Source organism: Stegodyphus dumicola, chromosome X2 (assembly GCF_044657685.1).
Source record: "Stegodyphus dumicola isolate Sdum_Otavi_A_Nest chromosome X2, ASM4465768v1".
In the NCBI taxonomy this organism is placed as follows: Eukaryota; Metazoa; Arthropoda; class Arachnida; order Araneae; family Eresidae; genus Stegodyphus; species Stegodyphus dumicola.
The window spans coordinates 117,826,802-117,852,544 of NC_140781.1; the positions used below are offsets into that span (position 1 = coordinate 117,826,802).

The 25,743-nt window shown below is 32.4% G+C and overlaps 1 protein-coding gene across 2 annotated transcripts; it reads left to right on the top strand.

Annotated features, from left to right (window-relative positions):
• Positions 1 to 2,687: 2,687 nt before the first annotated feature.
• On the top strand, positions 2,688 to 24,834 carry LOC118199714 (DNA damage-regulated autophagy modulator protein 1-like). 2 transcript variants are annotated; one of them, XM_035371628.2, is made up of 6 exons: positions 2,688 to 3,325; positions 8,255 to 8,322; positions 14,740 to 14,882; positions 17,410 to 17,596; positions 19,455 to 19,537; positions 22,805 to 24,834. In XM_035371628.2, exons 1-6 carry the CDS (start codon positions 3,189 to 3,191, stop codon positions 22,955 to 22,957), a joined length of 771 nt encoding a protein of 256 aa, XP_035227519.1. In that variant the 5' UTR covers positions 2,688 to 3,188; the 3' UTR covers positions 22,958 to 24,834. The 2 variants fall into 2 exon arrangements, with proteins under 2 accessions (XP_035227519.1, XP_035227520.1); XM_035371629.2 differs by having other exon boundaries at positions 2,693 to 3,325; positions 17,425 to 17,596.
• Positions 24,835 to 25,743: the final 909 nt, after the last annotated feature.

Genomic DNA, 25,743 nt, shown 5'->3' on the forward strand with positions numbered 1-25,743 from the left:
TAAGTGGGTGTATATGTTAAATAATTAATATTACCTTCCATTCATTAATAACAATACACCTACGATCTGGTGTATTGTTAAATAATAAACACGCCTTCGATTTGGTGTGTTCTTAAATAATTTTTGAATACATTTAATTTCTATTTTACCTCAGTAACGACACTGCTAACTTTTCACAGTGATAACGTTAATAATCACTGTCAAAGAAGCTTTATCATCAAACGATTGCAGTAATGATACTGCTAACTCTTCACAGTGATAACATTAATTATCACTGTGAAATAAGCTTTATCACAAACGATTACAACCAAATAAGGATCATATAATAGCTTCTTAATGGCCTATCTAATGACGTATAGTTTACCTTTCAAGTGTTTCGTTCAGCCAGATCAAAGCGTTTCGTTGAGCCAGACCATTAGGCCTTCCTTATACTGCTGAAAAATGCAAACTGCAGCCTAATCGCTTCCTAAACAGATATACTAATGAGCCTCTCTCAGTACTAAATGAGCTGATGATATATAATGTCATGTGTTGATTAATTATAAGAATAGATTTACTACTGTTCAAGTCATCACTTTACCTGTTTCAACTTATCTATTGAAACATTCCTTAATTTTTGTATATAACTCATATTAGTAAATCTGTTACTGTCAGAAGAATTCAGAAATTTAATTAATTAATAATTTTTTCAATGAATTAATACTATAAATATTGTGCAGAATGTTGAGAAATTAATTAATTAAAAAAGTGATAAAATATGTAAATTTAATATAAACCAAGAGTGACAAACCATATAACAGGAAAGCACAAATGAAAAACAGTGTGAAGCAAAAACTTGGAGAACAAAATTTGGGGATAAAAGCAAATTAAAGCAAAAACGAAACAATAATCATTAAATATTTAATAATAATTAATAGTTGATAATTTCTTGGTTTTTGTCAAAAAGCAGCCGAAGGAATTAAAAAAAGTCACGTTTCTGAATTATAACTGAATGAATATGTGATAATAATTAAAGAAATTCTATTTTTAATTTAAAATAAAATTAATTAAATGAGAATACATTATACACAATTTAATGTTTTTTAAAAGAAGAATTTTAAGAAATTTTAAAAGGCAATTACGAAGATATAACCTGCCTTGATGCAACTGGAATGAAAATACGTACCTAACAATAGTTTTATTTTCGTGAAACGCAACAAAAAGTACCTTCCCTCCCTTTCTTTTTTGGGAGCGGAGGTCGGGTATAGACTAGAGCAGTGATGGCGAACCTATAGCACGCGTGCAGCAGTCGGCACGCAGAGCCTCATCAGCCGTACACGACTAAAATATTGCTTCCTTAATCAATAATCACAATTAAATGATACTATGTAATTTAAATAGATGTTTTAGTCTGTTCTTGAACGATTCACTTACTTATCGCATAATGCCACTGGCACAGGGCCTAAGCCTGGATATAAGTTTTTTATATATCACCGTAGAAATGATATACATATTTATTGATCCAATTTTAAGACATTTCAATTGTTTGGGCCAATCACATTACTTGTTAAATGGTAAAGAATACGACAAAGTTGAAGCAGCTGATGTTTGCTAAACGAATTCAAATTTATTGCAAACTGGCAGTGAGTTTTAATACTTTCATTATTAAGTAGATTTTCTATACTTCAGGTCTTGAACCCTCACAAATGACTCCAGCAAAAAAGTCAAAATTAAACAATGATAGTGGACGATCATTTTAAAAGACCTGGACGGAATCATTTGGAGTTATTTATTGAAAGCAATAGGAAAGTATTATGCATTCAGTGCGGAAAAAGTTCTGTGTGTCACCCACCTAGTGTCAGACGGCACTTCAACACCAACCACAAAATTGTTGCTGAATTTGATGAAACTGAGCGGAAGGTGATTATTGAAGGGAAATTGAGGAATTATAATTACCAGAAAGTTGTTTTTGCAATTATCTTTCTAAAACAAACCATCTAACAACGGCCAGCTCTCAGATTTTACTGTGCCTGGCAAAACATGATAAACCACTTCCGATGAAGATTTAATCAAAGAGGTTTTGGGCACGCGCCTCCAAAAAGGTTCGCCACCACTGGATTAGAGCAAAGAAATTTTTCATTTGCCTAAACACCAGAGGAATTTCTGTTTCTGCTAACATAAAACAGCAGTAAATTGAAATTTTATTTACATAATCCGTAAAACTAAATGTAGTATAATTTAATTTTTAAGTCATTAAAATTAAAGTAAGCTATCATTTTTCATTTGCTTGAAACAATACGTTCGTCAGTGGATATTCTTCTAAAAATAAAACACAGAAGTTACTTTTCTGACATAATAATAACAATAGTTATAAAACTGGCAAAGTAACTTACGTTATTAACTTTCTACATTTTTAGCTTGTAGGAAATTTGATTTTAGTGAAAGAAATCTTTTAAATCAATGAAAAACAATGGAAAACAGGTAACAACAGATTTCATTTTACATCGAAAAAAAAAAGTGCGATCAAACTGGAGTTTCGAATATCTGAGTCTGGGAGTTTAGCTGGGTTTACAGAGGTTCTTTAATAGTAGAGCAACAAAAGAAAGAAACAAAAGTGTGTGTATTCCCGAATAGCCAATAGATGGCAGCACTTTACAATAGTAGGCATTTCTTTCTTGATTATCCTTGTTATTTCCTTTAACTTGATTATCTAACTTTGCTAAGCTTTAGATAACCGAAATAAGTGGAAATCACTGCCGTACTGAATTGATAGTAATCATTAGAATTAAACAAATTTTACAGATTGGAGGAAATTAAACTTTTTTTAATCCCCACCTTCAAAATCAACAATCAGTATTAATGGCCTCTTTCGAATCCTGCTTTAAACAGACAGCCCTAAGCGATGTTTGTGCCAAGGACAAAAAAAGCTTGCTCCCTCCCTCTTGATTTTCAACTTTCCAAGCACGTGTTTTCACATTTTCCTCGAGTTCACCTTGGACCATCTTTTGTCAGTTAAACTGTTTATTATCAATACAAGTTTCTGAAAAAAAAAAAAAAAAAACACTTCTAGATTGTATCGTATTTGGCGATGCTATTAGGTTATATTAAGACTAAGGATGTTTAGAGGGAAAAGTAAAATCAATTGCTTGAGCCACATTATTTTTGAAAGGTACATACAGTAAACAGAGGTCGCTCTCGATAAAAACAAAATGGATGCAACCGTATGTTGGAAAAATTTGACATGGCCACCAATTCTACATATTGGTATACTAAGTATTGGAACTCTCATTAGTTTCGTGGTAGCTTACAGCAAAGGGGATGTGTCGGCTTATCTCCCATTTATCAGGTAAGTGCTATATTAATGTCTGACATTGATTCAGGATGAAAAAGTACATTGACCGATGCATTTATTGAATTAAAATCATAAACTGGTATTTATTGGCAAAATTTTAAGAATGCCAGACATATTTGCAAATGCACTGTATTGATTATTTTTCGCCGCGAATAAAGTTTACTTGCATTTACTTTACTTATTCTAACTGCATGCAAAATGGTGGGGATTAATAGATCAGTGTGCGTTAATGAAACACCACCAAAACTGAAAAATTTCCATTGATTTTGACCACATATGTTTTTTTCCTATTTTACGTTTTTAATACTTCGAAAAGAGAATATTTTTTTCCAGTTAGCTGTAAAATCCTGTTCTTAATAAATATACGTTGTCGCCAGTCGATGATACATAAGATCTTTCATTTATCTTACATATCATAAAAATACTTTGTTTGTCGAAATAGCTAAGTTAATTACTTAAAACTTGTTTTATATGTTCTGCTGTTAAACTATACCCAAATTGTGGTGTATAAATTATGTTTCTTGTGCCCTGAAATACATCTATATAAGAATTTCTACTCTATTCTTCATTGCTTGCATGAAAAATAAAATTTGATAGTGGTAATGAAATTTTGTAGCAGTTATACATAAAACAAGTGCATATATTTGTTTTTCTTTCTTTTTTTCTCCCAACTTATTTATTAGTTATCATTTTTTACTATCATAAATTAATTAATTAGGTAAAGTAGTGTTGTTATATTTTGTACGTTTCTTTTTATAGCATTTTATGTTCAGAAAAGAAATCAACAATGTGCTGGAGCTTTTAAGTTTGAAACTCCTTTTTAGATGAGTTTTAATTTTGTTCAGTAGTAAAGATTTAGTTTAATTAACTACAAACAATACATATTTTTAAATTTAAGTAGAGAAAGGAAGTATTTGTATTATTTTTATATTTTAAAATTAAGTAGGATAAAATTTAATTTTAGTTTTAGATCCCTTATCATTCTTAATTACGATTTTTTTAATTGTTATCTGATTTTCTCGTATACCATGCTGAGTTTTATTTCAACTAAAATTCAGCATGCATTCATGAATATGTGACTTCTTTAAGAAAATGCTTAAACTAATAAAAGCATTTCTAGCTGCTGTCCTTGGCATTTAGCTTTTTACTCGTTACAAATATATGGAAATTCTTGGCAATAGTGGCAAGAAGTTCGATCCAGTCCCATATACGCTGGCATCATTAAAAATTTATAACATATTTCGCTAATAACAATTTCTAGTGAGAAATAGTAAGAAACCTGTATTCTCTTGCAAAATTTCTAAAAAATTGTTTACTACTTCTAAAGCTTGCCATCGCCTGTTAAGCTTGTGTTTTTTTTAACCGGTTAATGATGCGAAGCTGGTAATATTTAAGTAACCGACGCGCGTCTCACTATATGCTCCCATTATTACAGACTTATATGTTATGCTTTACTGTGTTTGAATTGTATCAAATGCACAGCTACAGCATCTACATCAAAAAGTGTGTCATGTAGCAACATAATTTTTATGCCAGAATCAAAGTTATGCTATGTATGAAATAAAGCAAATGAAAAGCAGTATATGACATCGTATTGTTATTTAAGAAAAAATCACCAGCGTTATGATCATTATCATCTGCGTCATATTATTTAACATTTATTGCTACACACTCACACACACATACATAGTGTGCGTGAGTACACACACATAATTAGCACAAAAGGGCTATTAGTATCGAAACATGATTTTGCGTTGTTTCACTTTTCTTTCGAGACTGTCGCCATTCGGAGAAACGTAAAATATTATTCTTTCATATTTATTCTGTCTGTGTTTAATTAATAAACTAAATTATTTAAAAGCAATAGATGCAGCTCGTAAAAATATTATTTTTAAAATTTTTAATCTGATTGATATAATAAAAATGCATTTAATTCGTGATATATTTATTTTAAAACCTGAAATATTTTTATGGAATTTCGTTGCATTGGTTTTTTCACTTTTTTTTATATACCCATGCATATTCATCTAGTATCCTGTAAAATGTTTCGCTATTCCACCTGAGCCATCTTTTTGGGCGATCGTTAAAATCTGAACTCTTTCAGACTTTCCAACCTTTTTTTTTTTTTTTTTTAATTTATATTTATTTTTACACCCCCCTTTTTTATGTAGGTCACTGAAATCTGAACTTAAAATCCCACCGTTTATGAAACTGGAAGGAAAAAAAAATTTTTTTTCTGTACAATCATTTTATTGGTTCTTACAGATTAAACTAAACGGTTATGTACCCGAAAACGTACGCGTTAAGAAAATGGGGCTTTAGGAACACATTTTATTCATTAAAACAATGCGGCAAATATTCATAAAAATTCTCAACTGGATATATAATAAATTAAAGGTATTTTAAACTACGTCAGTTATGCATGTTACTTAAAAAAATCAAATAAAAATACGAACTATAAATGACTGTTTTTATTGCTTTTAAATTGTTCAGTGTGATAATCAGTATCATCGTAATTCGGAAGACAAATTAATGGTCTTGTACGACTTCGAAAAAGAACTTGCTACTTGTCAGGCCATATGAAAGATAAATTGAAAATCTTATGTTTCGCGGAATGGCAACACTTGCTAAATAGCATAGATGATAAATGGCATTGCGTTGGGCAGTTTAATATAACACTCGAAATATTTAGAAAGGAACTTCTCTAAATACTTTTCTAAATTCGAAACTGAGGGTGTATTTTTTTAAAATTTAAACATTGTTAAATATCTTTACAATAACAGTTAAATAATGCTACAGTTTTCCTTAAAAAGTTATCTACCAAAGCATCCCTCCACTTAGGTAGATAGCACTTTGCCTTGATCAAATAAACCAAACCAAACCTTTGGTTTGGTAATAAGCAAGGCTCAAAAAACATTTGAGATCAAAACGCATTTCGTATCTTTGCTTATGACTTGTGCTTAGCTTATTATCAAACATCCAACTATGAGCGACAGTTAAAAACAAGAAATTCAAGCTCTCAATGATTTTAATATTACCTGTACTATAATTTCATTAAAGCGTTGTATTTGTCAAATTTAATTATTATTCATTCGGTAACATTTGCTCATAATCTCACACCTGAGGTTCCAATGTAAAATTGACAATCTGTTATCAAGACGAAAACTATTGTGGGTATTAATATGCCGCTTCGAATGCATGCAAAATTGGCGAGACCAATTAACACAAAATGCTTCATTCTATTTTTCCCTTCTTCTAATATAACGAAGCGTCATCTAACTAAAGCTTTCTAATCTAAAATTTGTTGTTAGACAGATTAAAATCAGATGCTGACTTATGCCATATATTCCAGCTAAGAATGGGCAAAACGGATTTTAAAACGAACTTTTTGAGCCATCTCTGATTGTTTTCATAAATACCCCCCTTTAATGCATCTCTAACTGGATTGCATCCAAATAACGGATTGCGTTGAAATGGATTATTTAATTTAGGCAAAGCGCGCAAGGATCTCTCTGTTTTATCTCCATACCAGTATTGATCGATGTTTCCCAGTGAGATGCACTGAATGTATTTCAATTAATTCAATCTTTGATATATATATATAATGAGTTGAGGAGTGTGTAGTACCTTTGTGAAGCGGAATATAGTATGTGTTGAGCCCATATGAGTAAAGCGTTTTCATTAAGCATGAACAGCGATTCTTGAAATAATCTGTCATGAGTTTTAATAACAATATCAAGGATTTGAATAACAATGTAGTTAAAGTCATGTTATTAAAATATATATATGTACTTCTGATAAAAATTAGCGGAGTATGGTGAAGACGATGATTTTTTCCATCAATTATTGTTAATCATAGTCATTGTCAGTCATAGGCTTTCCAGATCATCTTATATGGTATTTTAAGTGAATTAACTCTTTTCTATTTGGATCTGTAATATAACTTCTCCTTTTTTTTAGCAGGATACAAATTTATTAGGTCTAATTAAGGCAAGGGTTTTGAAAGTTTTAGAGATATAGAGCGACGCTCGCAGCTTTACTTTTTCCAGCCAAGCTCTGCCAGTTAGTATTCCGGCCATTACACGTTTTGAGCCAATGCTTATTAGACAAAGTGTAGCCCCAGGCTACGAATTCGTTTTAAATTGTTTTTTCAAGTTTCTTTTATTTAATACCCGCAGAGTAGCGGATTTTTACAGACGGAGCGAGTCTAGTAGGATCAAAAGAAAATTAGTATTACACGACTTAGGGCCCTATAATCTTCATATGGGCATAATATGTAGAATAAGGATCGTAATAAAAAATTGTAAGCGTCGCGACGGAAGCACTCGCTGTTCACGAATTTTAAGCATAGATTTCAGATATTTATTGCCTTGCAATTTGGGATTAAAAAAAAGGAAAATTGTTTTACTTATATTAGTTTTAAAAGAGTGAGCTTGCTTTAGTTTTCAATGAAGGGATAGCGCAATATTAATAAAAGTTTCGGTTTTAGTGTAATTGAATAAATTACTCCCAGTTTCACTTTTATTGTTATGGAAACAAGTGCGACACTTGCGTTACATGAGAACTGTATGCTCGCTATAAACTTACTATTTTTAGGATAGAAAAGGGAAATAATCAAATTAAAAAGGGAACTTTGGGGACTACTACAGATAAAAATTAATATTTTATTTTATATGTGTATTTCTTCGTGATATTTCGTAGATACTTTATTGCATTTTACAGTTTTTCTTAATGATTTCACTTTGTCATTTATACACTTGTATTAATTAGTGATAAATGTGTATATTGAGTTGGAATATGTTTTGTAAAATAAATGATCTGGCTTTTAATATACGAGTTTGTTTCAATACTAATAATGCTATTTCTAATTTACAATTGAATTTATCGTAAAGTGTTTGACGCTTAGTTTGTTTTTGCATGCAGTGAAACAGGAGCTGTTGTTCCAGAGATGTGTATCTTCAGCTTATGTCTCATACTAGGCAGCTTTGTGGGTAAGTGTGAATCACCTGTTATCACAACTATTTATATACTTTATTGCAGCGCTAGCAAGAAAATATAAGTTGTTTTTCTGATAAAGCCTGACAGAAAGTCGCCATTTTGTGTTTTTCTTTGACGTTAAGTGAAGAATGATGAGAAACGTTTGTATTTATTCAGATACTGTACAAAGTATTTCGTAATTCTTTTAAATAAAAATAAAAATTTAAATTACATTTAATAACGCAGCTTAATTTCGGAATTTCCAACTTAAGCAAAGTTTCATCTGGAATTATCTAAAAGTGAATTGGAAAACTATTCATTTAGCTTTATCGTGCAAAATTTATCAGAATCAGAAATGACTTATCTCTACGAATGCAGCTTAAACTGCAGAAATCTGAATTTTTGCTTTAATAGAATGTTACGTCTTTGACATTTTTAAAGCCTTCATCGTTATAATAGAATGCCCAAATTAACAAATAAGTTAAATAAGCATATCGTATAATCCTACATCATTTGGTGAAGTCATCAAAATACTTTAAATAGGCGAGTAGCTATCAAATGAATTAAAATTTTAGAATGTTGCATATATTTATTGAATTTAGTAATAATCATATTGTATTGTGATATATGTTCTAGCTGAAATAAAGTACTTCAACTGCCGGAACTTAGTAGAATTATGTAGCGACTATTCGTAAGTTCTTGTGCCTAAATAACAACTCCGAAGAACAGAGTCGTAGCTAGGGTTTTCAGCTCCCAGGGACAACTGAAGATTCCCCACCCCCTACTGCTTGCCAAGGATGGAAAACATTTAATTCTAAAATGTCGTAACATCAGTTTGGCGCCCCTTGGATTCTGCGCCAGGGGACAGATGTCCCCCTTACCTCCTCTAGCTACGCCCCTGCCGAAGAATACTTTTAATTGAGCTCAAGATATTTGCAGACGGTCCCTCTTTGGCGTACAGGAAGCCAACACTTTTGACTTCAACTTAAAACAGAAAGTGTAAAATTAAGCTAAGGCTAAATACACTCTGCAAAGAAGAGAATTTTCATATTTGATCTACGATCTTCAGAACTACTGGACAGATTTTAATAAAATTTGGTGTGAGCATAGGTTGATATAATAAAAACAAAATAAACATTCAATAATTATAATAGACGCACATTGTTCGTGTGTAACACTCATGGGAGTCTGAAGGTCTGAAACAGCGGTTGCAGAAGACACAAAAGAAATGGGTTAATACGGGGTATGTACAGCCATACATGCCTCGAAGCGTGATGCCATACTGGAAATAAGGCAGTTTATCTGTGCCTGTGGCAATTGGTCCCACTAATTCAGCAACGCAGTTTTCAGTTCCTGGATGGTTCTCGAAGGGGGGTTGTGAGTTGCATTTGCCCTCCCCAGAGCGTCCCAGACATGCCATATAGGTTTGAGGTCGAGATACTGGCTGGCCAATCCATCCGGCGAATATCCTCACTCTCGAGAAATTCGTCGACCAGAAGAGCTCTATGTGGCCTCGCGTTATCGTCCTGTAAGATGAACTCGGGGCCCACTGCACCCCGGAAAAGGCGAACATGGGGCTCCAAGACCTTATTCCTATACCTCACACCAGTCACAGAGCCTCTGTCAAAGACATGGAGAGGTGTGCAGCCATGCAACATGATGCCTGCCCAGACCATTACACCACCACAGCCATAATTGTTGATTTCGCGGGCATTGAAGGGTAGATAGCGGGTACCTGGCTCTCTGCATATGAAAGTACGGCGAGAATCGGTGTTTAGGCTAAAACGGGACTCGTAGGTGAACAGAACGGTCGCCCATTGCTCCGTACTCCAGTCACTATGCTGCCCGCACCATGCTAATCGGACTCTTCTGTCCGTAGACGTGAGCGGGACGCAAACAGCCGGTCGTCAGGCAAACAACCCTCTCTCATTCAGTCTTTTGGAAACAGTCACCCTTGTTACACGGGTTCTGTGGCTGCATACAGGTCCCGAGAGAGCCGAGAAGCTGTAGCTCCTCTGTTATGACTCACTAAAATGGACAAATAGCGATCTTCTGTGGCCGCCGTGGCTCTTGGACGACATTGCCCGGGCTTTCTCTCGATGGATCCAGTACCCTGGAACTGTTTCCATAAGTTATACACGACGCTGGGCGTTAAATTAAACTCTCTGCATATCTGCACTTGCGATTGGCCTGCCTCTAGCCTCCCCACAATTCGCCACCTCATTCTATCATCTAAACGTTGGTGGTTACTCATTTTTACTGTTCCGATGTGAATTTAACCGATTGCTGCAAAATAACAGCAAGAAATTCGTCGTGGTGTGCTAGCGAACGCAATTCGTCTTACCCTCCACGCGCTTATAAAGCCTGTTTATCTGCTGACTCCGCCTACACACACGTGTACGCTTACATATTTGCCGTACAAGATTTGCATTTTTATCTAGGAGCAGTGGTTTTCCTTCAGTTCAGTTCTTTTCATGCAATTCGATAAAATGTGCAAATTCTCTTAATTTATTTTACCAGTGTAGAACTAAACAGCCTAAGCTGCATTGAGTTGTTGCCGCATAATTGGCCCTTATCTAAAAATCACTGGCGTAGACTCAACAAGTAATAAGCACAGTAATAAGCAACAAGTAATAAGTCAACTAGCAAGCTTTAACTCGTGGCAATAACGTAACCAAAAGACAGAACACGCTCTTTCTCTCGCTAGCTCTCTGGCTCTCTCTTTAGCTCTAACGGAAGCTGAATCTTGGATTTTGGATCTAAACTTGATAGGGAGTCTTCGACCTTCTAGCTATTAGTTCCATAAATTTACTTAGCCCCCTAGGTAATCTTATTTTTAAACATCTTAAATCCACTACATAGGAAAAAAAACCTATGCACGTCATGCTGAATGGCTGTTCGTAGTAACAGTAGCATTATTTGATGACTTGGCAAAGCAATTATATAGCATATCCACCGATGGCAGACGTCGTGATAGCATTTTTACACTGTAGAAGTGCAGTTACACGTAAGATCAACACATAATGATAGAATAAACTTAAGAATAAAATATGTATAAATCTCGAGTTATTTTAAAGTTCGCCAGTGTTCGAACCGTATCTTAAGTTCAATGACCGATCAGTAACATCACTGAAATACCCTAAATGGGAAAAAAATCGAAGTCTATAGCCTGCTTGATCAGGCTAAAGACTGTGAACCTGCTTTACCTGGTATCTGATTCACGTACCTCAGACCTCAGCATAAATAAGATTTTCTCCCCTGTTTTGCTTAAAGTGTGAAAGTGAAAACTCATTCTGGTAGGAAAGCGCAAGTAAGAAAATGAGTGAGTAAAGGAAAGCTGTCTTAAAAACAAAAATAACTATTAATAAAATAAAGTAAAACCCTGCAATATTTTTAAATGGTTAGTCTAAATCAGTGGTCGCGAAACTTATGAAGCTTCTGAACTGCCATACCGTTTTTAAATCCTACTGTGAGCTACCCAAGAGAACTACCAAACGTCTTTTTAAAAAATCTTATATTTGTTTATTGCTTATAAACTTTCATTTCTAGTAAATTTGAAATTAATTTTAATTAACTGTATGTAACAAAAAGAAATTGAAATTGAATTGTAAATAAGAAAGAAATTGAAGTGTTAGTTAGTAGTAAATAACAAATGTAATAACAGACCTTTTTATCAGACTGATTAACATTAATGAGGAGAATAGAACTCTTTTTTTTTTTTTTTTTTTTTTTGTCATCAACAAGTATTTTATTGTTTAGAGAGCAGGTAGTGGCTGCCATTCGAATACAGTTGTTCAAGTATTCATCGGTGAGCCTGTATCTGTACTTATTTTTAATAAATTTCATACCGGAAAACGAAATCTCACATAGATATATAGACCTGAACATTGCCTTCAGTTTGAGACAAAGCTGGGCCAAAATTGGGTTATTTTTCGTAACTATCTTCAGTTAGGGGATATCTTTGGTAGATCGCATTAACTATCTTCAGTTCGGGGATATCTTTGGATGGCTAACCTTGATTCCTCCACTGAGCTGACGCTGACAAGAAGACACTGCTGCTTTGGAGTTGGAACTGGTTGATTTTTCCAAATTATTTATTTGTAAAATCGCTTTATCAAGCTATGGAAATATTTGGCTTGTTGTTCCTTAACGCGATCTACCGAAGATGTCCCCTCGAGCTAGGAGTAGCTCGCGATCGATGGTTTTTCGATCACTGGTCTAAATAGTAACCATATAAATGATAGCCATATCCCAATAGTAATCACATAATAGGTATAAAATACCGTTATTTATGCTGTATTGTTATGAAGAATGTTCTATGCAAACAAGAAGCGGGAAAAATTTAAGCCGAGAACATCTTGATGAGCAGAAAAACGTAAAACAATCTTGGGTTGGAACGGATGACAGAGAAGCGAGTGTTATCGAAAGGATAACTCCTCCGCTGGAGAGGCTAAAAGAGATTTGAGCGAGTACCAGAGGATGAGAGAGAACATCAAAGGGAGATCAAATTGTTACTCGTCAATGGGGAAAGGAGTTTTTGGACGAAGCCCATCATTTGGCGTAAAAGCATGTACACAAAACAAAACTGTCTACGAAAAACACAAACAAACAGAAAAGACATGCATGGGATAACAGCGGTGATAGCAGATAAACTGAGCAAGAAGAAAACAAAAAGTTCTAACTGACTATTTTAAGTTTAAACTAACAAGTTTAAACTCGATGACTTAGTTTAAGCTGTCTTATAAACATCTTTCATGTTATTTATAATTTTGAGTCTTCATTTCTAATGATGTTTATCTTCTCGTAGCTTACAGTATGTTCTTTTCGTTTTGAAAACTGATTTAATTTAAGGGACCAAATGAATTTATTATCCGTATTAAATTGCTTGAAAATACAGATGAATTGTTAATAGCTTTTTTTTTCTGTAAATTATAGTATGGGTTACCTTTATCTTTCTTGTGTTTTTAACTACCCTCAAATTAACCTTGTTTTTGAGTTAATCGTTGATGTTGCCCATGATATTATACCGATAAATCGGAATTTAACTTTATTCATTTACACATTCATTTACATATTCATTACATTATACATTTACACTTTACACTGAAGTTTTATTATTCGTGAAAAAGAGTTACCTGCTTTCATGATGTAGTTTCAAATTTCACAACTACTTACGCTAAATACAAGGTTGCTAAATACAAGGTCAATATACTTACGCTAAATACAAGGTTGTTTTTACGATTTTGATTCACAACTACATATTTAAACAGATGCAAGAAATGCACACCAATGCAAATTTGACAGCTTTTCGGAATTGAGTTGAGATTTGAAATGAAGCCTTTACTAAAAGAAGAAATAGAGGTAATGGAATGTCTGTTATTATTGTATACAAATAGTTAAAGAGATTGCGTGATTAAATTTGAAAACAATTGCGCGGCTAATCGTTACAGAGATTTGACAAATAAATATCTCTTAAAACAGGGTTAAGTCATACATCCGTGGTTGCAGTGTAAAAAAATAATTAAAACAGACTTTCAGACTACGAAATATTTTGGTTTCATTGTATTTTTGAGTATAAATGTAGGAAATTAATTTTTATGCTGGTATTTGGCGGAGAAGCTTCCAGTTAATAAGTTACTCATTATCCTATTAAAGATCTTTAAAACGAAAGGTTCATAATATGCATACTTGGATTTAAGAAATATCATCCAAAATTATATAAATTCGTTTTTACCCAATGTGGAAATGTTACTTTTATGAACCCTATAAAACTGGATTTCGGGAGGTGCAAAATTTCGAATTTTATTCCTATGAATTGTAACATGAAATGCTCTCTTCTCTATTTATATTTATTTGACTTAAAAGATATCTTTTAGAAATTTTCCTCGTGCAGATTTAAGATATACAACTCTTTTCAACAATGTGTGTATAGAATCCTCGAAAACTTCGTTAGGAATATTCCAGGTAGAATTTGTTTATTCCGGATGGAATTTGTTTATTTGACCACTCGCGCTTATGAAAAACACTTTTGTCATTGACATATTTTTTAACGGTACATATGACTGGTCGAACTTCCTGTACCGCCATTAGAGGCTTAACAAGGCTTAGTGGAGCTATTTAATTAAATAAACATTGAGATCTAAAAGAAGGCCTGAATCAGGCTCATTAAGCAGTAGAAGTACCACCATAATACCTGAAATAACTTTAAATAGAATAAACAACTAAAATATGAACTTAAAGTCTAGGAGCTGGTACCGGCTCCTAGGTGAGATTTACCTCCTGAAATTCTGTCATTTACAAGTGAGTGGCTTAGAAATTATTAATAATTTTAGGCTGATAAAAGAGGTATTTTGGTTGAGCTACTTATTATTTGTTATTAAGATTGATATTGTTATATTCAATGCAATTTTAATGTGCATTCTTTTTCGCAGGTGCCATCGTCATCTGTTACCGGCATCTGATTATGACATATTTTCTCAAAGCTGCTGACGCAAAACTTCAGAAGTTAAACCATTTTGGTTTTGCTATCGGTTTAATATCTATGGCTGGACTTGCTGGTGTCGCAGCCTTTCCGGTACGTATTAAATGTTGCTAGCTATCACTTTTATAGCTATCACTTATCGCTTTTTTTGCTAGCTATCACTTTTTAGCAAATTTACGAGGAAGTGTTTTCTTTTCCCAAGTTTTAATATTTAACCACCGTATGCTCACTTTGTGCGCTAAGAAAAAATAAAAAGAATGTAATAACAATGTGATGCATCATTTGATGTACTCCAAGCTGCACTAATTTCAACTGAACCTCTTATTATACGTACGTTTTAGGTTAGATTATTTGAATACACTGGAGGGCTATCTGCCTAAGGGAACAGATGCTTTCAAGGAGGGCATTCTAAGGCAGACTGGCTCGTATTCACATTCACATGTGGGTAAATCACAAAAACCTATCATAAAACTCTAGCCCGTTCGCCTGGGATCGAACTTCAGACGAACTACAAGTATTCAGTAGTCTTTAACCGCTCAGTCACTGGCGTAGCCGATTATCCGTACTAAATAATGCATGCGAATGCATGGCGAACTTGAAGACATTGATAATTCAAAAATATCTATCAAAAAAATAATTAATGCATGGGTACAGTAAAAAAAATGAAATTTTCAGGCATTTAATTGAATTATATACAGTTCACTGTTTAAACCAATATTTTAATTAAAATAAAAGTAGCATAGGTACATAAGTTTTCAATTCGTCCTTGGGAAAAATTATATTACACACGAACAAACACACGCACACACACATAATATAAGAGATAAAAACTAAATAAAAGAGATAAAAACTAAATCGAAATCGGATCAAAGGTGGGCAAGCTGTTAGAATAACAGGAAATACACATATCTACAGTAAAACAAAATTTAAAAAATTCAAAACTGAAACAACAACAATTGAATAAAATTAATAAAACTGATATAAAATATTTCTGAATTATATCTAGATGATTGTTAATTCTGGAAACATTTAAAAACATTTTTTGACTATTAAAAGAAAATGCCAATTAATAAAATAAAAAAATAAAATGCCAGTTAAGATAATTTAAAATTAATATATTTTTGGAGGGGATTTTTTAAAATTAATCATTAAGATTAAACCTGCTCCGATGTGATATATATCATCTTAATTTGAAAATTTTCAACTTTTGTTTGTTTCATATATATATACAGTGTGTAGTAAAATAAAATAATATTTTACCATTAGCAAAGTTATAAATAGTTGAATTAACATTTCAGTAAACTGACAATAAACAATGATTAGTCTGATTAATGCAAAATTTAATTCATTAATATGGGAAAATAATCATTAAAAAGTTTCCTTTATAAAAATACACTACTATATAAAAATACAAAAACCTACTATATAAAAATACAAAAAAGAATACAAAAAATGGAAAACGAGAAACGAGGCTAATATTATAAGAATGCAGAAGGGCTTGCGATCTCTTTTCCCAATTTAATAGGTATGTGTGATATTTTAGAAATGGTACAATGGGAGAACCAGTTAAGTAGTAGTCGTGCTGGGGACTGTGATAGCGTTATAATGTATCACGACGCAGCTGCAATTAGCTGTAACCATCATGAACACTAAATATCCATTTTTATTTCTGAACAAAAACAATTCTTTACAGATACACTTCTCTTCTTGATTTCTGCAACACTACAGTGTTGCTAAATGCGGCCCCACTATTTTATATACGCAGTTGCATTTTAAACAAGAGTGTGTGTGTGTGTTATTATGGCAAAGCCTCGAGGGCTATCTGCCTAAAGGGAGGGATGCCTTTCGTGGAGGACTTTCTAAGGGAAACTGGCTCGTATACACGTTACACATGGGGAAAGCCTCGAAAACGCCCATGCAGCCAGCCCGTTCGCGGGATTCGAACCTCGGACCGAACTACCAGTGTTCAGCGACTTTACCGCTCGGCCGCTGGTGGGCCCATTTTAAACAAGAGAGAATGCTGCTAAGCGAATAGATGTCATTTAGCAAGCAAGTGTAGGCGGCAAAAGGGAATGCGCGCAATGCAGTTGAAGTATCTACAGCTCGGAAATTCGTTGTTTGACATCTAGATAGCGACTAGGCAAGAGGTATTGCAGTGCGAATGAGTGCGTGTGCGAGCGAAAGGTAAGTATTTTTAATCGAAATTATGAATTTAAAGGTCTGTATGCGAATTTAGTTAGTAATTTGTTACAATTAAATTTAATTTGTTAATAATATTCCTCCATATTTTTATATCTTACATATAGCTATAATTCAGGAAAAGGTAGAATAGAAATCAAATTATTTAATTCCAGTAAGTGTCGAGAATTAATACCAAAAAGAGAAAATGTAACAGAGTATAGGATAATGTTCCCTAAGGATTATGTATGTGTAAACCTCATATATGTTCCTTTTTGGTATTAATTCTCCCAAATTTATTATCACTTTAAGCATGCTATTAGTTCATGGACTGGTTTGAGCTTATTTTATTTATTAGTTTTTTTACCAAGAGTTTATAATACATTAATAATATTTTTGGAATGAGAGTCAAAACGTCTTTTCCCTGTGATAATTGTTATAGTTTCAAAAATTTCAGATGTCGACAGTTCTGTGGGCTCATTTGTTAGCTGCAGGTATCCATTTCACTCTGGCAATGCTCTATGTGTTTCTGCAAACCTTCATTAGCTATCGCACACCTGGAATACCAATTCATCTCTGCAGGTTAAGGCTTGCTCTTTCCATTGTATTGCTCAATTTCCTATTCCTACGTATCCTTTTCTGCCAGCAGATTCTGAAATTAGTTACATTATATTTAATGATTACATTTCCTTTGAAGTATGATACGTTTTTCAGATTTTAAATTAAAGCTTTTGTATGTATTATTTTATAATTTTAAATCCCAACTAATGTTTTTAATGTTCTAAAAAATATGTTAACTTTGTTCCAATTCTTCCGTTTATCATTACTTTTCTATCATTGTAATATTATTGCATTTACTTATTTTGAATCTCTCAGTCTTGAAATATATACATATACATATATATGTGTGTAATATTTTCAATGCGCAGTTAGTTAGAAAGGATGCATAAACCAATAACTTCCAGACGTGGCCGTTTCCAAACACAACTTTATTCCATGATAAATTGTATCAGCTCACTTTTGGTAGAGAAGTTACATACAATAATTTTTATGTACACTGGTTGTTAACGATATGACATAGACATCTTAGACGGCAAAGCAGCGCAAGGATGTTGGCAGAGCAGAGCTAGGAAAAGGAATGACGTAGTTGTTTTGCCAAGAGTATTTACACTAAGTATGATGCATAAGTACAGCTAATCTGTGATTGGTTAATTTAAGGTTGTTATGTAACATGGAAAGATCTCGAATTGGGGGAGAACAGATGAATTTAGGGGGTGGAACATAAACTCTAGAGTAGATAATATTGAGGTCGCCAATTATTTCTTAAAGCAGCCATCGTATTTTGTTATATCTTACACACACACACACACACACACACACACATATATATATATATATATATATATATATATGTATATATATTAAAAATATATTTTGAGAACTGATTAGAATATCAGTCCATTTTTCTGAAAAATATTTTATGGCGAAAACTGATGGTGAAATTGTTTGCAGTTGATAGTATTTAAACATTTTAAATGTATTTTAATTGACTTATTCTCTAAAACTTTGAAACTTTGAATATTTTCATAACTTTGAATTTTTTTCCTTAAACGTCATCTCTCTCAAAAGCGTTTTATTTTGGAAGATATAATATATGTTAAAAAAAATCTTTAAATCTCATTCTTAATTTGTAAATTTCAGTCTACTTTTTTTATAAATGCGATGCTTTATTTTGCTTCAGCGTAATTTTATATGGTTATCCGTAAATGATGGCTTCCTTGTGAACCCGCCTATATGAATTAACGAATTTTAACGGCAGCATACTTCTCTTTGACCGCTAACTTTTTCACATGCGAAATATGTGGGAAAAGTTAGGCCAGTTTTAAAAAAGCACTGAAATTTTCATTTAGACTGTGCAGGCTGATATGAGTAGCAACCAATAACAAAATTGGATAATAATCTTTTTTGGTCAAAAAATTTAAAGCCATTTATATAATTTATGTTTACTATACTAGATCTTTCTCTTTCCTTAACTCGATGCCCACAATCAATTTATGAAAGACTACGCTCTAATTTAAAATATCGTTCGCGTCATTTTTGGCGCATTCGTTAATTCACTGTGCTTACTAGATAATTATCCTAGTATAATTATGTTTGAAAACAAATAACTGGTGGTCTTCGACTGTCTCTTCAGATAGAAAAATCTCTGTCGTCCACAACTGTGCTGCATCATTGTGTTTATTACTCACACATGTATACTTTGTGAGATAAATAGCGATATGAGAGAGGTAATAAAATAAATAAATAAATAATAATAATAATAATAACCTGTTTAATAACGGTCTTTAAATTGCTGTTGATGAGGTAATAAATAAGTACAGCTGAATAATTAGTTATATGGAAAATTGATGTATGCGTATATCTAGTTCAGTGTATATGATTTCATGAAAATATCTTTGATACTTTCTTCCTTAATGGATATTGCAGTAGTTATCTTTTTCCCTTTGTCACAGTTTAGGTGGAATAAAATTAATTCTCATGTACCTGCTCTTAAAGTACCTGAAGACCAAGTAAGTTGACATCATGCATTTAGTTAAAAATTATTGACGTTAAACGGTTAGAAAATTAATACCAAAACGTGTAGATATGCTGGGATTAAATTTAATCATAGAAAGCAGGAACCTAACTTGAAAAGAACAAATGATTAAAAGGCTATATACTAGCTAAATGATAGCTTTCAAGTCAAGCCATAAAAGCGTCTAATTGTAACTTGTAGTTCAAGATTAGGAACAGCAATAGGGTATAATAAATGCAATTAACATTTTATTTCTTTCGGTACATTCCCGAAATAAAAATATTAAATTATAATAATTGAAGAATTGAACTTGAAGCAAATTAGAAAGCCCAATAGATATTTTTAATAATTTACATAATATCTACAAACATAGTTTCGAAAGAAGAGATACCTTTACATTAAAGGCAATTGTTCGAAATGATAACTGCTAGTTAAACACCTTCTGAGGTAGAACTTTTGGTTATGCTGTAAGGTTTATCCTAAGTTTTTAACAGTTACCTTTTGTTAAAGCTACTTTCCTGTCCCTCCTAATTTCAGCTTACAATTTCTTACCAGAATTGTTTTTAGAATCGCCGTTAATGCAAATGAGTAAGAGTGGTATTTAAGTCGAAGTTTCACTGACTTTGTTAGAGCCTCAGAGTTTTTGACTAGCGCGCGTTTGCCTTTTGGTTACGTCTCTCTCTAAGCTACGCTCGGCCGTATTTTAGGCCCTTTATAGCTTGCTAGCTTATTCGATATTTAGGGGCCAACTACTTAGAATTTTGATAGCGTCGGCTATATCATTAGTTAAGTTTTATTTCTTTCACTCTTGAGTTCAAGTCGTAGTGGAGGCTTTGCTGTACGCCGTGAGAAAGGAGTCGACTCTTCATATCTTATTTTGAATAATAAAGGGGTAATTAATCCTTCTTGAGTTTTACGTCTCTGATCCCGAACTCAAGCGATTTTTCGTTTATCTGTTCACGAGTTTCCTACACATTTAGCTGTTAGATAAAAGGGTGTAACTCCACAACGCGATTTCCTGCATAATTCGGTTATTAAATTATTTTGATTTGTTACAGTTTGCGCCTAAATGAAATAAAACGTATCAGTCTAATTTCCCTTGAGTTATATAAATTTGTTTTAACAAGGCTGTAGAATTTTTTTTTAAACTGCTGTGTAAATAGACGAAAGGCTTGAGCTAACTTTTGTCTAGTAGACTCTGTTACTTGAAAATAAATGTCTCAAAACTGCTGTTTTCTATCCAGTTTTTGATTGTAATATCTAAGATCACTTCCACACTTAACGCGTTTTTACGCTTCTTAACTGAGACTACAGTTCGGGTTTTTTTTTAACCGTCCGCAGCAATTGCTCGTCAGTGTTGCTTTCTCTGTGTATTTAATCATACGGAGGTAAAAGGATATTTCCGTTTGTCACAATCTGACTGTAGCGTGCTAAAATTACAATGTAAAAATTGCATGTTAATTTCCCCCCAGCTATATGATAGAGTTGAACTGATAATTCATTATAGGTGTATCAGTCTGCGTTTCGAAGTGAATTAGTTTACTTTACAGATATTTGATCGTGTTTAAACTTAGATTTAACTGACTAATAACGTGTATTCGCCAAACTGATTGAAACATGATATATTATGAAAAATTTATTCGTTGAAGTAAAAAAAATACGAAACTTAATAATAAATTAATTTAAAATGTAGTTACTAATTATAAATAATATTTTTAAAATGATGTTTTCTTGATTAACATTTTTGAAGTGGAATTCTTTTGATTTCTCATTTATTTTTTTTTAATTTAATTTTATTTCTAGAAAAGCGACGAGATCCAATGATTCATAACTTCTGCGTTTCATTGTTTAAATTTTTATTCAAAAAACTGCCATTTCTAAAGCGCATTTACTGAAAAAAAGCTTCAATTCTAACAATTTTTTCCTTTCGATTTGATCTGCCATCTTCTACTTTATATAATTCATGAAATGCGCTTACGGTATACTGAAAAAAAAAAAAAGAATGTTTTCGCCGAAGATCAAGAGCAGTTTTGTCCTACATTTTAGTTTTAATTTCGCTGAGTAGTTTCATAACATTTTATTTGTTATAGAATTGAAAAATCAGTCAGCCTTGTTTATATATATGTTTTAAATTCTTGAAATTATTTCATGTTAAGTTTTCAAACTTGATTCCTTACGATTTAAAATATTTTTACGCTTTACCTACAATTTAATAAAGGAATTGTAAATTTATAATTACATAATATCTGACTGAACAATTTCAAGACTGCCTATATTTCTCTCTCAAGAAATAAATAACCTTGTTCTAGGTTGGTGAGGTTTATACAGATGATTGTGAATCTAGACAGCCATGTCCTTCAGTATTTCGTCACAGCAATTGGAAACATATAGAACTTTTTATCGTAGTAGACGAGGAAGACGTCTTTGTGAAGTTACGGCAGAGGTGTAATGGAATTTCGTATTAAACTCGGGAAGAGAGGCAACACTTGAAGTGTTACGGCGTACATATAGTGGTGAAACACTTAGCGGTGCTTCGGTATTTCTGTGGTAAACGCGCTACAAAAGGGTATCACTATCGAGGGGTATATATAGCAGGTTATTACAGACGACTGCCTACGTCAATATTACCAATCGCAGACGTGAATGGTGGCTGTCATGCAAACATTTTGATAACGAATTTGCATGCAACCAGTAAGGGGGAAAATGTCAGATTTGCTCAATATGCATAGTCTGTGTTTCAAGACGACAACACTGTCTGAGTCGATGGAACAGTGCTAGAATAGTTTGCGTCTAGCCCAGAATTAGTCCTGAACAATTTCTGTGCATACTCACTTTCGAGAAGACAGTTGTGTTGAAGGAGTTTTGCTTCAGATGAAGAAATTAATCTGCCCCAACCACACGACTAAAAGAGATGTCATAGAACCATACATTTCATGTTTTTTATTGTAATGTAAATTAAAATAATTAAATGCTGTAAAAATTATTTTAGTGAAAAAGACTATATATTGAAAAAAAAAATGCAGGTCTCATGGAGTCATTTGATTCTGAATAAAAGCGTCAGTTTTGAAACTTTACAATCAGGCTTCATACATAGTATTTATTTACTTATTTAATTTTACTTTCTATTTTCAATATATTTTAAAGCATTTTTGATTTCACACATATATAATGAATAGTTAGAATGTGAGTATTGTAATTTATAAAACTTCAGTGTAAGTACCAAACTATTCCTTTTGTTTTACTTACATAATTTTAATTTTAGGTATTTGGGATCATGTTTTGCAGTTCTCTATTTGAATGGATATTGTACACTTCATTTCTCGTTTATATGCTTACCTTCAGTATTGAGTTTCGAAATTTCCACCTCTTGATTAGTGTCGTCCCAAGTGAACCCAAACCTGTCCCCGTATCATGAAACTTAAAGGAGTTTGTATTTTCTATTTATTTCATTAAAACACCAGATCTGCAATGTTCACTGATGAAGGCCACGAGGACCAGTCAGATAATGACATGTGCAAAAGACGAAATTTCTGCAATCAAAGTTTATGCTAAGGAGCTATTTTTACATATCACTTGTTTTCGTCTTTTGTATATTATTTTGCTATGCTTATTTATTAATCTATATATCATAGAAATCATCTTCCAATTATTAAGGAAAATAAAAGAGTGAACTATTTCGAAAAAAAGTGCAATAAGTAAAATTTGGAGAAAGCTCTTACATAACTACACTGTTGCAATCTATAACAATAAAATACGTAATGATTGGATACTTTTGATTTATATTTTTTACGTATATTGGATCTAAGAAATTTAAATTTATTCTTTAATAAATAATACATTTAAAATGAAATAGATAATTAATTTAAAATTAGATAAAAGTTTAAATTTCTCCTTTATTCCGTTTGCCTTCTTTATCTCCTGCATCTTTTCTTTTACCAGGCGGTCGAAGAAAATATCTAAAATTAAATAGAGGGTATAACAAAAGATGCTAGTAGATATAATTTTCTTATACTTACTCCCCTGTGTCTCTTATATTCTTTTATCCTTTATATCCTAGATATCTCAGAACTTAATTGTAAATTTAATCTAATTAGATCTGACAATAAACTAGATTAATTGCGATACTTTTTCAGTAACCTCATCAAGTAACTTCAGTAACTTCCTATGAAAAAAGTACTTAACATCATTATTTATTTATTTGCGTACTGCAGCAGTTATATACAAGATTAGAGAAAGGTAGCTACGGCTTTTTACCCGCCCGAAAATAATAACTCTAGACATGAACTTCTAATATAATTTTTTTTTCAATATAAAGTAAAGAATTTTATGAAAACAGTTTTACGCTTGCAGGCTTATATAAATACAAAATAAAAATTTGTATCCGTACATAAAAATTAATATTCGTTATTCTTTGATAAAGTAAATACATTTCATTTCTTTACGTGAAATTCGCTGGTATACAAGCAATTAATGATTTACAAAGACAGTTGCAAATTTCATAATGAGTGTAGTTTTTTCTAATGCGGAAACAATTACTTACCAGAGCGTAAAATTTTGTTTTATGGTCCTATGGTTGCCATACCTAGAGTGGTCTAATTACGTTCAATTTAGATCATCACTGGAAGCATTTTTCAGTTAATTTATTAATAAAGCATAACTAATATTTTGAGGATTAAAGTTTTCCGATTCCGTATGAAAGTTGATACTATATTTATTGTGTTGGAACTGTTTTCATAAAATTATGTATCTTTATTTGAATGTTTTTTAATTGGAAATATATATCTATAGCAGTATTTAATGAATGAAATTTTGCACCACTTCTTTTGAAACCCCAAAGAGATATTTTTATAAACTTAAAATCATTAAGGATATACTTCTTGACATTCCTTTCCTTTTGCCTAATATTTTGATTGTTTGCTTTTCATTTCTTGTAATCAGTTTTTTATTATATAAATTTCTGCCTTCTTTTACATAATCAAACTAGCACTATTCGTTCCACGAGCATAAAAAAATCTAACAATTTATAATGAACGTGCTGAAAACATGTAATAAACTGTACATTTTACTTGATTGGGATACTCTATTTAATGCTTTGCTTTTAACACAAAGTATGTAAATATAAAAGATGGAATCTAGTTCATTTTATAAATGTTTTGTATCTAGTTTATGCGTTTGAATTTGATAACAATATGTATGTATGTTTTTCTTTATATGAAAGAGTACCATCAAGTTGTACTCAGTGTATATGTAATGCGAAATGTATTTGTCGAAAATAAAGCTATTTTTTGCTTTCGTAAGTGAATTAATTCCGATTTACTTGCAGTTAAGGTAAAATAAAGGTTTATTTATTCACGTAATTCGTTAAATTTAAATGTCAATGACAAATTAAGTTGGTTGCTGCATAGAGGCAAACACAAATAATTATTATTGCTGAAACTCATATTGTATCACTAAGTCAACAATGAATCCTACAAACCAGTTTCTGCGATTAATGAAATGGAATAGTTCTTATTTAGATGGACAGTTTTGAGCATTTTTGAGCAGTGCATGTGCTTATCTACAATCAGAGTAGTTATCATTAAACTTACGGTACTACGAGAAGACTGTTCTAACTAATCGACTCGAATGAAATTAATTAAGCTTATTATTCTAATTACTGAAAAGAAAGTTACGAAAAAGTACAGATTCAACAATTTTCTACCAGGGTAAATGTGACGCTGTAGCTTATGAGATTTGTAATTCAAGTGTATAAAATTTTATTACAGGAATAAAATTTTAAAGTTGTGTGCTCAGCATAACATTTTTCGTTGTTTGTCACATGCTAAAATCACAAGATCGCCTTATCAGATGCCGCATTCACCATTTCAGGAGGAGTTTTTTAGGTATTTGCCCTGTGCAGGTTCCACACTGAAAGGATGTCTCACTGATAAACACGGATGTTAAGAAACTCCAGACAAATTGTTAAACGGCTTGAGATTGGGAGGAGGGGAGGACATTCATACGAAAAGTTCCTAAGATGAAACATTCATCAGAGAATTTGACACGAATAACTATCTAAACATTTCCTCATATGAGCAGTTGCTCTGTCTGTACTGTTAAACTTTCACGTTTTTTCAATGTCCAAGTTGTAATCCATGTTTTCGTTCTTAATCGATGTTGTGCAAACATTCACACTATAGTAATTTCGGTGGAAAATGTTGT

What these genes read in the sequence shown, in the direction of transcription:
- LOC118199714 (XM_035371628.2), top strand. Translation starts at nt 3,189, where the DNA reads ATGGATGCAACCGTATGTTGGAAAAATTTGACATGGCCACCAATTCTA. An exon ending in CATACTAGGCAGCTTTGTGG is followed by an intron (nt 8,323 to 14,739) that starts GTAAGTGTGAAT and finishes TCTTTTTCGCAG; the next exon opens with GTGCCATCGTCATCTGTTAC. An exon ending in CTGGTGTCGCAGCCTTTCCG is followed by an intron (nt 14,883 to 17,409) that starts GTACGTATTAAA and finishes TAATTGTTATAG; the next exon opens with TTTCAAAAATTTCAGATGTC.